This window comes from Pseudophryne corroboree, chromosome 3, assembly GCF_028390025.1.
Source record: "Pseudophryne corroboree isolate aPseCor3 chromosome 3, aPseCor3.hap2, whole genome shotgun sequence".
In the NCBI taxonomy this organism is placed as follows: domain Eukaryota; kingdom Metazoa; phylum Chordata; class Amphibia; order Anura; family Myobatrachidae; genus Pseudophryne; species Pseudophryne corroboree.
Genome location: NC_086446.1, coordinates 207362651 through 207375202, shown reverse-complemented (window position 1 = coordinate 207375202; position 12552 = coordinate 207362651). Strand labels below are relative to the sequence as shown.

The following is a 12552-nucleotide window of genomic DNA, read 5'->3' as shown; positions in this document are numbered from 1 at the left end:
AACTGACCGTTTTCCGGGAGTATCAGGGAAAACGCAGGCGTTCCCAAGCGTTTTCATGGAGGGTCTGTGACATCAGCTCCGGCCCAGAGCAGCCTGTTCTCACGCATTGTAGGAGTAAGTCCTGGGCTGTGCACATACTGCACACACTGGTAAAAACATTAGATAGTGAGTGAGGTGCGAATGGATTTGCAGCTGTCCGCTGACTGAGGGACATTTTTAGCGCGGTGTACACATGCATTTGCACACTTGCACGGGCAAATTTACACTCCACTTGGGCGGCGACTGACTAATCGCGGGACAGCAAAATTAACAGAACAGCTATCAGGTCTGAATTAGGCCCATAGTCCAATAGCAAAAAAAGATCATAAAACTTTTTTGTAAAAAAAAAAACAACCTTCATTAAAAAGAGCTAATTTTGAATTACAACATACCTTTTTTCTGGATAGGTGTTTTGCCACTGAAGCGAGAAAAAGAGCTTTTAGAGTAAGGTCATCGATATACGCTAGATACAAAGCAAGTGTCAAGTGATTACAACTGCGTTCCAAAATTTTAAATCTGTCATACCGTCACTACATTTCCAAACACCAAAGTGGTTGGTTATGGATCAATGGGACAACCTGCTAAAGGCCGACAGTGTCTAGGTTGATCCCAAAAGGTCAACTTGCACAAGGTCAACATTCGTTCTAAAAAAATGTGGGTGTCGTTTTCCTCCTAAAATAACCGGGAACCCTAATTGTGATCTTGATGGATTTTCCTCAAAATTGTCAATTTATTGTGCAAGATGCAGTTCATGACTTCCATGAAAAATAGTCAGGCCTCTCTATACTCATTTGCAGCGTATTACAAAGATGAAGAAACCTCAATGTGGTAGCATTCGCATAATCAGTGACTGCTTAATACGTGGCACAGTTGCTGTGCATGTACATTTATTCAGCCTAAGTGAATACTTGAAGCAACTTGTTGGGAAAATCGATTATATTTATTACTTCAGTGATGGGTCAGCAGCACAGTACAGGATCTGCAAGAATTTAATCAATTTGTGCCATCACTAAAATGATTTTGGTATAGCTGCAGAGTGGAATTTGTGGACACTGAAGGCATGCATGAGCTGCCGGTCTGTTTACGGTCCACCAATTCCATCATTTGGTGACTTACCATAGCTAGTGCCAAAAAATTCCACTCTGCAGCTGTACTAAAATCTTTCTACTTCCTTCTCTGCCCTTGACTTGCTCTTATTTCCAGTTCACCCCTTAGTATGTAAGCTGTCACAGGTATTGTAGGGTTGTCTTTTGTTCTGTTCACCACGTAGCACTATGTATGCCACGGGTGTGGTATGGTATGCCGGCGACCAGCATACCGGCGCCGGGAGCCCGACCGCCGGCTTACCGACAGTGTGGCGAGCGCAAATGAGCCCCTTGTGGGCTCGCTGCGCACTCCACGCTGCGGGCACGGTGGTGCGCTACGCACGATATGCTATTTTATTCTCCCTCCAGGGGGGTCGTGGACCCCCACGAGGGAGCATAAGTGTTGGTATGCCGGCTGTCGGGATTCCGGCGCCGGTATACTGTGCGCCGGGATCCTGACAGCCGGCATACTGAAGGCCACACATTCCTTACCTTTTGCCGAACTGCCTTCCCCTCCCTGTGATTTACCACTGCTTGCAGTATATAGTGAGTTGCCATACACTCGCCTCATGTCCTTGCTCTACCTAGTTTTTTTTCCATTTCTATGTGTTGTTCCTAGATATGTACATTTACATTGTATCATGCTTATAGTATGTCCACTTACATTGATTCTATACATAATCTTCGGGGTTGCAGTTAAAATGCTGTCAGTCGGGATCCCGGTGTTCAGGATACCGACGCCATATTCCCGACAGCCAATAATGCTGACAGCCAGAATCCCGGCGCATCAGGGCTATTCCCACTTGTGGGTGTCCATATCATCCATAGTGTGGAAATAGATCCTATGGTGAGCGCAGCGAGCCCGCAAGGGGACTCTTATCGCTCACCTCGCTGCCGGCATTCTGCAGACGGGATGCCGTTGTCGAGATATTGACAGCCGGCATCCCGTAGCCGGTAAAACTTATGTCATTCTATTCTTTGTATGGTTCTGCAGACACTTGGTGGCGCCTTAAAAATTAAACTTAATAATAATAATTTAGAAATAGCATCTGTGAAGATATTTTGCACATTGCACATAAATATTCTGCTTACTTGCGTGCTGTATTATTTATTAACTGTTTCTTATATAGCGCAGCAAATTCCATTGCGCTTTACAATTGGAAACAACAGTGATAAAACAAGGGAAGCATTCGATATGCCGGCGCCGGGATCCTGGCCGCTGGGATATTGACAATTATTCTCCCTCTTGGGGTGTCCATAACACCACTGGAGGGAGAATAAATAGTGTAGCGTGCGTACCGCACTGCTGGCATTCCGGCGGTCGGGATCCTGGCTCAGGTATGTTGTGCGCCGGGATCCTGACAGCTGGGATATCGTAGTAGACCCATAAAACAACACTAGGTAATAAAAGACAGTCATAGAGGTAGGAATGCTTTCTGTAATGCTATAACACTCTACAACTTTGGCAAGGTTGAGGGTAAAAATGAGTTATTGACTTTTAGGAAACTAGCGAAAGTTCCTGATCTTCTCTTTGCCATCTGGTAATATCTCTCCTCATCTTCCACCAGTGAAGCAAATCTTTTATTAGACTCTACTAGCTGCAGTCTGGCATGAGAAGCACTAACCTGTTTTCACAGTCAATAGCCAGATAAGACTATTCGCCATTATTTTTATATATATATATATATATATATATATATATATATATATATATATATATATATATATATATATATATATATATATATATATATATAAATGCAATACCTTCGACATTGTGTTCCAGTTGTAGTTCTGGAGTAGGGGTGAATTCATATATTGAAGATGCAGTTTGTTCTTAAATACTTACTTACATTTTTACTAACATGCTTTAAAATATCTGTGTAATAAAACGGTTATACCTCAAAATAAGTGATGGGGTGGCATATAAATCTTGCAGATAGACAAACGGATTAGCTAAGTTAAATAAGTGGTTCTGGCTTGGTGAATCCTTAAAGGGGGATTCTTCCAATACTGTACCTTTATCGTCAGTAAAGTATACTCTTATTATTTATAGACTGATTTACGCCTTTCTGTTTGTCACTTGAAAATGTATTTTGTTAAAAAATAAAAAGTCCCCTGTGTATATCTTTTACATTCTTTTAACATGCTACAGAAGAAGTTTTATTGTATTGAATTTTAAATGTTTACTGTTATAATCCAGGTCAGTTATATGATACCATATTATTATGCTAGTGTTCGACATTTTCACAGTGAGGCTAAGGTACTGTGATAAAATAGTTTAACCTTGAAAAGTTCTTCTATCCTATGACTCAATTTTTAAAGACGCTCTAGTAGAGCAAAGCCAGAGCCATTCGTTTTTTCCACAAGAGCAGACCTGTTCTCCACTGCTGGGGCGGAAGGAGCTGCTTTGATTGGCTACCTCCTATCCACTACCTAAATATAACAAGGCAAGTCAATTAATTACAGTGTATGTCAAAATTTTAATTTTGTGCTGCGTCAAATCTGCTAACTAAACTTCTAACAGAGAATGTTATTCAGCTATAGAGTAAAATACCATAGTTTTAAGGAAGTATTTTTTTAAGGAGTATGGTATGTCCGTAAACTTAATAGTAATAAAAATTTCTCTAACGTCCTAGTGGATGCTGGGGACTCCGAAAGGACCATGGGGAATAGCGGCTCCGCAGGAGACTGGGCACAAAGTAAAAGCTTTAGGACTAGCTGGTGTGCACTGGCTCCTCCCCCTATGACCCTCCTCCAAGCCTCAGTTAGATTTTGTGCCCGAACGAGAAGGGTGCAATCTAGGTGGCTCTCCTGAGCTGCTTAGAGTAAAAGTTTAAATAGGTTTTTTATTTTCAGTGAGACCTGCTGGCAACAGGCTCACTGCATCGAGGGACTTAGGGGAGAGAAACGAACTCACCTGCGTGCAGAGTGGATTGGGTTTCTTAGGCTACTGGACATTAGCTCCAGAGGGACGATCACAGGCCCAGCCATGGATGGGTCCCGGAGCCGCGCCGCCGGCCCCCTTACAGATGCTGAAGCAAGAAGAGGTCCATAAATCGGCGGCAGAAGACTTTCCTGTCTTCATAAGGTAGCGCACAGCACTGCAGCTGTGCGCCATTGCTCTCAGCACACTTCACACTCCGGTCACTGAGGGTGCAGGACGCTGGGGGGGGGCGTCCTGGGAAGCAATGAATTTACCTTAGTTGGCGAAAAATACATCACATATAGCTCCTGGGCTATATGGATGTATTTAACCCCTGCCAGTTTTCCAGTAAAAAGCGGGAGAAGAGCCCGCCGTGAAGGGGGCGGGGCCTATCTCCTCAGCACACAGCGCCATTTTTCCCACACAGCTCCGCTGGTAGGAAGGCTCCCAGAATCTCCCCTGCATCCTGCAACTACAGAAACAGGGTAAAAAAGAGAGGGGGGCACTTATTTGGCAAAATAACAGATATAAGCAGCTATAAGGGATAGACACTTATTGTAAGGTTGTCCCTATACATATATAGCGCTCTGGTGTGTGCTGGCAAACTCTCCCTCTGTCTCCCCAAAGGGCTAAGTGGGTCCTGTCCTCTATCAGAGCATTCCCTGTGTGTGTGCTGGGTGTCGGTACGTGTGTGTCGACATGTATGAGGAGGAAAATGATGTGGAGGCGGAGCAGGGTGTCTGTAACAGTGATGTCACCCCCTAGGGGGTCGACACCTGAGTGGATGTACTGTTGAAAATTACGTGACAGTGTCAGCTCTATATAAAAAAACAGTGGTTGACATGAGACAGCCGGCTACTCAGCTTGTGCCTGTCCAGACGTCTCATAGGCCGTCAGGCAGATGGCAGATACAGACGCCGACACGGATACTGACTCCTGTGTCGACGGTGAAGAGACAACCGTGATTTCCAGTAGGGCCACACGTTACATGATTGAGACAATGGAAAATGTTTTATACATTTCTGATAATACGAGTACCACCAAAAAATGGGTATTATGTTCGGTGAGGGAAAAACTACCTGTAGTTTTCCTGAATCTGAGAAATAAAATGTGTGATGATGCGTGGGTTTCCCCCCGATAACAATTAATAATTTCTTAAAAAGTATTGGCTGCATACCCTTTCCCGCCAGAGGTTAGGATGCATTGGGAAACACCCCCTAGGGGGGATAAGGCGCTCACACGCTTGTAAGAACAAGGGCTCTACCCTCTCATGAGATGGCCGCCCTTAAGGATCCTGCTGATAGAAAGCAGGAGGGAAAAAGGTATTTACACACATACTGGTGTTATACTGCGACCAGCTATCGCCTCAGCCTGGAGGTGCAGTGCTGGGTTGGCATGGTCGGATTCCCTGACTGGAAATATTGATATCCTAGATAAGGATAGTATATTATTGCCTATAGAGCATTTAAAAGATGCATTTCTATATATGCATGATGCACAGCGGAATAATTGCCGACTGGCATCAAGTATAAGTGCGTTGTCCAATTCTACCAGTAAAATGGTCAGGTGATGCGGATTCCAAACGGCATTTGGAAGTATTGCCTTTGAAAGGGGACATTTGGGGTCGGTCTTTTAGACCTGGTGGCCACGGCAACAGCTGGGAAATCCACGTTTGTACCCCAGGTCGCCTCTCAAAATAAGACGCCGTATTATCAGGCGCAGTCCTTTGTTGGCAAGCGGACAAAAAGTTTCCTCTTTTCTGCTCGTGACAGAGGGAGAGGAAAAAGGCTGCAGAGATCAGGTAATGGCCGAAATGATGATGTTCCTTCGAAGGAAGGGAATTTTAGTTATCCCTTACTTGGACGATTCCCTGATAAGGGTAAGATCCAGGGAACAGTTGGAGGTCGGTGTAGCACTATCTCAGATAGTGTTGCGGCAGCACGATTGGATTCTCAATATTCCAAAATCGCAGCTGGTTCCGTCGACGTGTCTTCTGTTCCTAGGGATGATCCTGGACACAGTCCAGAAAAAGGTGTTTCTCCCGGAGGAGAAAGCCAGGGAGTTATCCGAGCTAGTCAGGAACCTCCTCAAACCGAGCCAAGTCTCAGTGCATCAATGCACAAGGGTTCTGGGTAAAATGGGGGCTTCCTACGAAGCAATCCCATTCGGCAGATTCCACGCAAGAACTTTCCAGTGGGACCTGCTGGACAAATGGTCCGGTCGCATCTTCAGATGCATCAGCGGATAACCCTGTCACCAAGGACAAGGGTGTCCCTCCTGTGGTGGTTGCAGAGTGCTCATCTTCTAGAGGGCCGCAGATTCGGCATTCAGGACTGGGTCCTGGTAACCACGGATGCCAGCCTGCGAGGCTGGGGAGCAGTCACACAGGGAAGGAATATCCAGGACTTATGGTCAAGCCTGGAGACATCACTTCACATAAATATCCTGAAGCTAAGGGACATTTACAATGCTCTAAGCTTAGCAAGACCTTTCAGTGTGTAACCCTAACCCCACCCTCCAGTGTGTAATCCTAACCCCACCCTCTAGTGTCTAACCCTAACCCCACCCTCTAGTGTCTAACCCTAACCCCACCCTCTAGTGTCTAAGCTTATTCTCTTCACCCTCCAGTGTCTGACCCTAACCCCACCCTCTAGTGTCTGACCCTAACCCCACCATCCAGTGTCTAACCCTAACCCCACCCTCCAGTGTCTAACCCTAACCCCACCCTCTAGTGTCTAACCCTAACCCCACCCTCTAGTGTCTAAGCCTATTCTCCTCACCCTCCAGTGTCTAACCCTAACCCCACCCTCTAGTGTCTAAGCCTATTCTCCTCACCCCCCCCCTTCAGCCTAACTCTAAGCATCCCTGGCATACATACATTAGGGATTCCGACAGTCGGGATTCCAGCATTGCATTGTGAGTGGTGCCGGTATCTCGACTGTTAATTTCCATATTGTTTGTGTGTCTTCATTCATTTTGTGTACCTTAACTACATTGGTCCTTTTTTGTTTTTTTATTTTGTGTTTTGTTTTTTTTTTCTAAATTTTTAATTACATCAAATGAGATATGGTCTGAAACTAAAGGTTCAGTGAAAAGGGAATGCCTCCATTACATCTACATATTATTAATAGATTTTATTCCTGTTTCCTTTCTCATTCCATATCTTATAGGTTCCACATAGTAAGTAGAAGGAATGTCACTAGATAGAGATCTGAAGAAAAATGAAACAAATTTTTAACATACAATTGAGACTTATTATTTTATTAGGAGCCAGTGACCTAATCAGTTTCAGCCATAGGGCCTAATTCATGTTTGTACGTTGTGCCAATGTTCACGCAACTTGGCGAATACCGTCAGGTTGTACATGTGCCACGATCGCACTGCATTTGCACTACGGTGCCATTGCGATCACGCCCGAACTGAGATTTGTATTGCAGAGTGATTGACAAGAAGGGACCATTTGGGGGAGGTTACAGAGAGTGGCAGCAAAACTGTAGGCGCATCATGCCCGTTTTTGGGCCGTGTATATGTCGTCAGCTGCGATCATGTATGTAGAAAAACCTAGCACCTGCGACGAGACTGACGCGTCCAGTCTGCATAGCAATAAGACTATCCTAGCAGTCAATTGGCCTGATTCAGACCTGATCGCTGCTGTGTGTTTTCGCACAGCAGGCGATCAGGCATTACAACAACAAGCATCGCCGGTCAGCGACAGGATGGTGTGAAAATTCTAATCGCACAGCCATTCGCATGCTGATTTACAGGAGGAGTCTGTTTGTGGGTGGCAACTGACCATTTTCTGGAAGTGTCAGAGAACACGCAGGCGTGCCCAAGCATTTTCAGGGAGGGTGTGTGACGTCCGCTCCGGCTCCGATCAGCCCGTTCTGATCGCACTGTAGAAGTAACTCCTTGGCTGCGCAGAGACTGGTGAGTGAGGTGCGAATGGACTTGCAGCTGACTGAGGTTTTTTTTAGCTGCTTGGCATACACATGCGATCACACACTTGCACAGTGAATATACACTCCCCTTGGGCGGCGACTATCTGATCGCAGGGCTACAATTTTAGCAGCCAAGCGATCAGGTCTGCATCACCCCCAATGTTCCTTGTTATTGTGTATAGTCTGTGTGTGTGTAAACAGGTGTGAATGAGTTTGCGTTGGCTCTTGTGGGCGTCTATCTTCTTTTCTGGGCGGCAGCTTCACTTGCAGTGGTTAGACATCCCATAGCCTACAAATTCACAGCTCCATAGGCAAGTGTGTACAAACATGAGTTAGGCACATAGTATAATGCAGACCTGGACAACCTGGGCTCTCACAGTGTTGTGGAACAATAAGCTCCAGAATGCTCTGCCTACTGATAGCTGGCAGAGAATGGAACATACATAAGGGTATATTCAATAAGAGTCTGATCCACTCCGACATGCAGTTGTCGGAGTGGATCCGACAACCCCTATTCAATGGACTGCCAACTCCGACTGTCGGATTTAGCCCTACACAGGGTCCTGTCCTGCCGCTGCTGTCAGCGGCTGCGGATGCGCTGACAGCAGCAGCCAGGGATGCAGATGGCGGCGTGTGTGAGCAGGACGGTGGCGGGGGGGAGCAGAGATCGGCGGCCGGCGGGAAGAGCTGGCTGCCGCAGACATGTCCCCCCGCAGCCAGCTCCCCCCGCCAGCCGTCGATCTCAGCTCCCCCAGCCGCCCCCAACACCGCTTGTCTCCTCACCTCAACCCGACTTGTTTTCAAGTTGGATTGAGTTTGTCGGAAAGGGGGCGAAAACCTGTCGGATTTGGCCCCATTTCCGACAGAAGCACGTGGATCGGCGGCTATTCCGGAAAAAATCAGCCCCTATTGAATAGGTCGGAACCCCTTCCGACCTATTTCTGTCGAAAGCTGCCGTCTTTCCGACAAGATGGCAGCTTCCAACAGTTATTGAAATACACCCATTAATGGTGAAACACACAGACAAAGATAAAAAAAATGCAGATAGTGAAAAATAATAATAAGGCAGTGATAACACTGAGGTATTTATGTGTACACACTGGTGTTACAATAAGGCCTGACTAATACTCATAAAGCATTAAAATGTATATGCTGCATTGTCTTACATTTTAGGTTAGGCCACAAAATGTCTGCCTTCCCTGTGTTCAGTCACAGGTATACTTTAAATCAGGGACGGCCAGACTTTTGGAGTCGGCGATCTACTTTGAAAGCTAAAAAGCTTTTGTGATCTACCCAGGAGGAATAATAGCGCGCGCCGCAGGCGGGCGCCCAAAAAAGGGTTGTGGTATAACAAAAAAAGGGACGTAGCCTTGCTGCACAGAGTGTAATGACTGTCTCGCACGAAATAACACATTGGCCCCCACAGGTAAAAACCTCAAACACATATGCCCCCACAGTGCCAGATACACACATGTCCCCACAGTGCCATGTGCCCACAGTGCCAGATATGCCCCCACAGTGCCAGATACAGATATGCCCCCACAGTGCCATGTGCCCACACTGCTAGATATGCCCCCACAGTGCCAGATTACAGATATGCCCCCACAGTGCCATGTGCCCGCAGTGCCAGATATGCCCCCATAGTGCCAGATATGCCCCCACAGTGCCAGATTACAGATATACCCCCACAGTGCCATGTGGCCGCAGTTCCAGATATGCCCCCAGTGCCAGATATGCCCCCACAGTGCCAGATATGCCCCCACAGTGCCAGATTACAGATATGCCCCCACAGTGCCATGTGCCCGCAGTGCCAGATATGCCCCCACAGTGCCAGATATGCCCCCACAGTGCCAGATTACAGATATGCCCCCACAGTGCCATGTGCCCGCAGTGCCAGATATGCCCCCACAGTGCCAGCAATGACCCCACAGTGCCACATATGCCCCACATTGCCACATATGCCGCCACTGTGCCATGTGCCCGCAGTGCCAGATATGCCCCCACAGTGCCACATATGCCCCACATTGCCAGATATGCCCCCATAGTGCTCACCGTGCTGTGTGGAGAGCGCAGCGCGCGCTTCTCCTGCCTGCCGTCCTGCCCCTCAGTCTGGTCTCCGGTGGTGACGGCAGCGTGTATGGCTCAAATCAGGTGCCGGTTCGCGAGCTCTGATTGGCTAACGAACCGGTGCCTGCTTTGAGCTATACACTCCGCCGTCACTGCTGGAGACCAGACTGAGGGGCAGGTCGGCAGGCAGTAGAGGCGCGGCCTCGGGTGGATGGGCAGCGGATCGCGATCGACTGGTCGCTAGTCCGCTATCGACCAGTCGTTCGCGATCGACTGTTTGGCCACCCCTGCTTTAAATGGTAAAAAGATAAATAATTGCTGGTACACATATTAACACTAAAACACCATGCTTGATTAGTTAAAGTAAATTGACTGAGGTACTAATTAAATCACCTGTTCTCAAGCATACTGTAAGTCCCAGACTCTAATGGCAGAGTTTGACTTGCAGATGTCTGTGTGTAATAATCATATCTCTTAATTTTTCTATTTTCCAGGACTACTTTGAAAGTTACTTTTCCATTGCCACGGCAGTGCCATCCGTGCCATGTCTTATACTGAATTTCTTCCTTGTAAACAGGTAAAAGTTTTCATTCACAGAACCCTGCATCTATCTGTGCATTTAACGCTTCTTCTAAATTATAATACAATAGAAAGTTACTATATGTAAAGTGAATTTTAAGTGCAAAATAGTTGAAATGCTATTTTTGTGTAAATTGAAGTTTAAAATAACGCTTAGAATTTGTTGACTTATTTAGCTATTTATACTAATGAGATTTTAAAAGCATTACGTGGTGTTTGTAAATAAATGGAATAAGGGTCTAATTCAGACCTGATCGCTGTTGTGCGAATTCACAAGGCGGCCGTTTATCGAATGACTGTGCATGTGTACACATTGTGATGCGGGAGGCCAAACTGCAAAAGAACTCGGCATCTTATTTTTGATCGCTAGGCGTACGCAGGTTGATTGACAGGAAGCGGACGTTTGGGGGTGGTAACTGGCCGTTTTCTGGGAGTGTCAGGAAAAACGCAGGCGTTCCCAAGCGTTTTCAGGGAGGGTGTGTGACGTCAGCTCCGGGCCTGATAAGCCTGTTTCTTTCGCAGTGTAGGAGTAGGCCCTGGGCTACGCAGAGACTGGGAAAAATATTTGCAAACGGATTTACAGCTCACCGCCATTTCCAAAGCTTTGCGCACGGCATACACAAACTTGCACGGGACAGATTTTCACTCTGTCTGGGCGGCGACTATCTGATCGCAAACCTCAGCAAACTCACAGAGGAGCGATCAGATCTGAATTAGGCCCTAAAATTATTGTGTATCTATTATTTAAGACATGCTTACCTATTCTCCTGGAAGCTGCGAACGACTCGCACATTTTTGGGTAGTCCCCAAGAGATGAGTCCTGATAATTCGGCAAGTATGCTTTGAGTGTAGGTTAATCCTAAGGCCCACTGACTATGTAAAAAAAAAAAAAAATTGACCCTCCATACTGTATGTTTGCTTGCATTTACATTGTGTCTATTTCCGTGTCACATACTGTATCTCAGTAAGTTTTTATATAGTTTTGCCAGTTGATTGCATGTGACCGTCTTACGTGTGTTTGTATTCTGTCATTGACTGATGTTCTTTGTTTTCTATTGTCACGTGTGATGTTGTCTGCTTGTTTTGTGTCTGCTAAGTGTAAAATCTAATAAAAATCGTCTGGTTTAAAAAACAAATATTTTGCGCCTGATTCTGAGGTGAGAATAAAGTAAGAAAGAGCAAGTAACTGTGCACCTGGACAAACCATATTACACTCTAAGGGGTGCAAATACATTTTTTTTTTGCAGATGGGGTAAATATTGGCTGCTTTTGCATGTAGCCCGTAAATGTTAGGCAGCTTTATTTGTACACTGCATGCAATCTCATGGATTGCAAACTCTGCTACTTAGTTTACCATGTGTGCACTCTGTACGGGTTCCTCTGCAGCATTCTGACAGTTTTATTCATTTGGCACCTTTCCTCTTCTGCAAGGCAAATCTGGGACCCTCTATATTGCTTTTGTATAGATTAGTCTGGAATCCTGAGTGTACTGATGAGTGCTGTTTGACACCTGCTTCTATACTGACTTCATCTTAATGCTAAATCCACTTGTCCTTGCTTTTGCCCTTTTGACTGGAGTTTGTTACATTATTTTCCTGTTGAGAGAACAGCTTTATTGACTATTATTTTGTGCTTCTTAGCCTAGGCGAAACTAGACATTTGGCAATGGGTGATGCCAGTTCCAACCCCTTGCCAGAACTTGTGCCAATGGCAGGCACTACCTAATTGTGTCCTCACAAGAATATACTGTACATCCTTCTATTACTACCCATTCCCAAAACCTCCTAAGTCCGATGACCTTTCAATGCTCACGGAACCTTTGTCCCCACATCTTGTTTGCACCTCATCATTCTTTTGTTAACACATGATGCACCCCGAGCCCAGGGCAAGATTAAGAATGCCCCCCCACCTCCCAATA

The 12552-nt window shown here is 46.0% G+C and overlaps 1 protein-coding gene across 3 annotated transcripts in view; it reads left to right on the top strand.

Annotated features, from left to right (window-relative positions):
- The window catches only part of SLC29A3 (solute carrier family 29 member 3), a 194603-nt gene that overhangs the window by 57386 nt on the left and 124665 nt on the right, over positions 1-12552 (top strand). For all 3 annotated transcript variants that reach the window (XM_063958786.1, XM_063958787.1, XM_063958788.1), the window contains exon 3: positions 10550-10632. In XM_063958786.1, coding sequence (XP_063814856.1) covers positions 10550-10632 — 83 coding nt within the window. The remainder of the gene's footprint in view (positions 1-10549; positions 10633-12552) is intronic.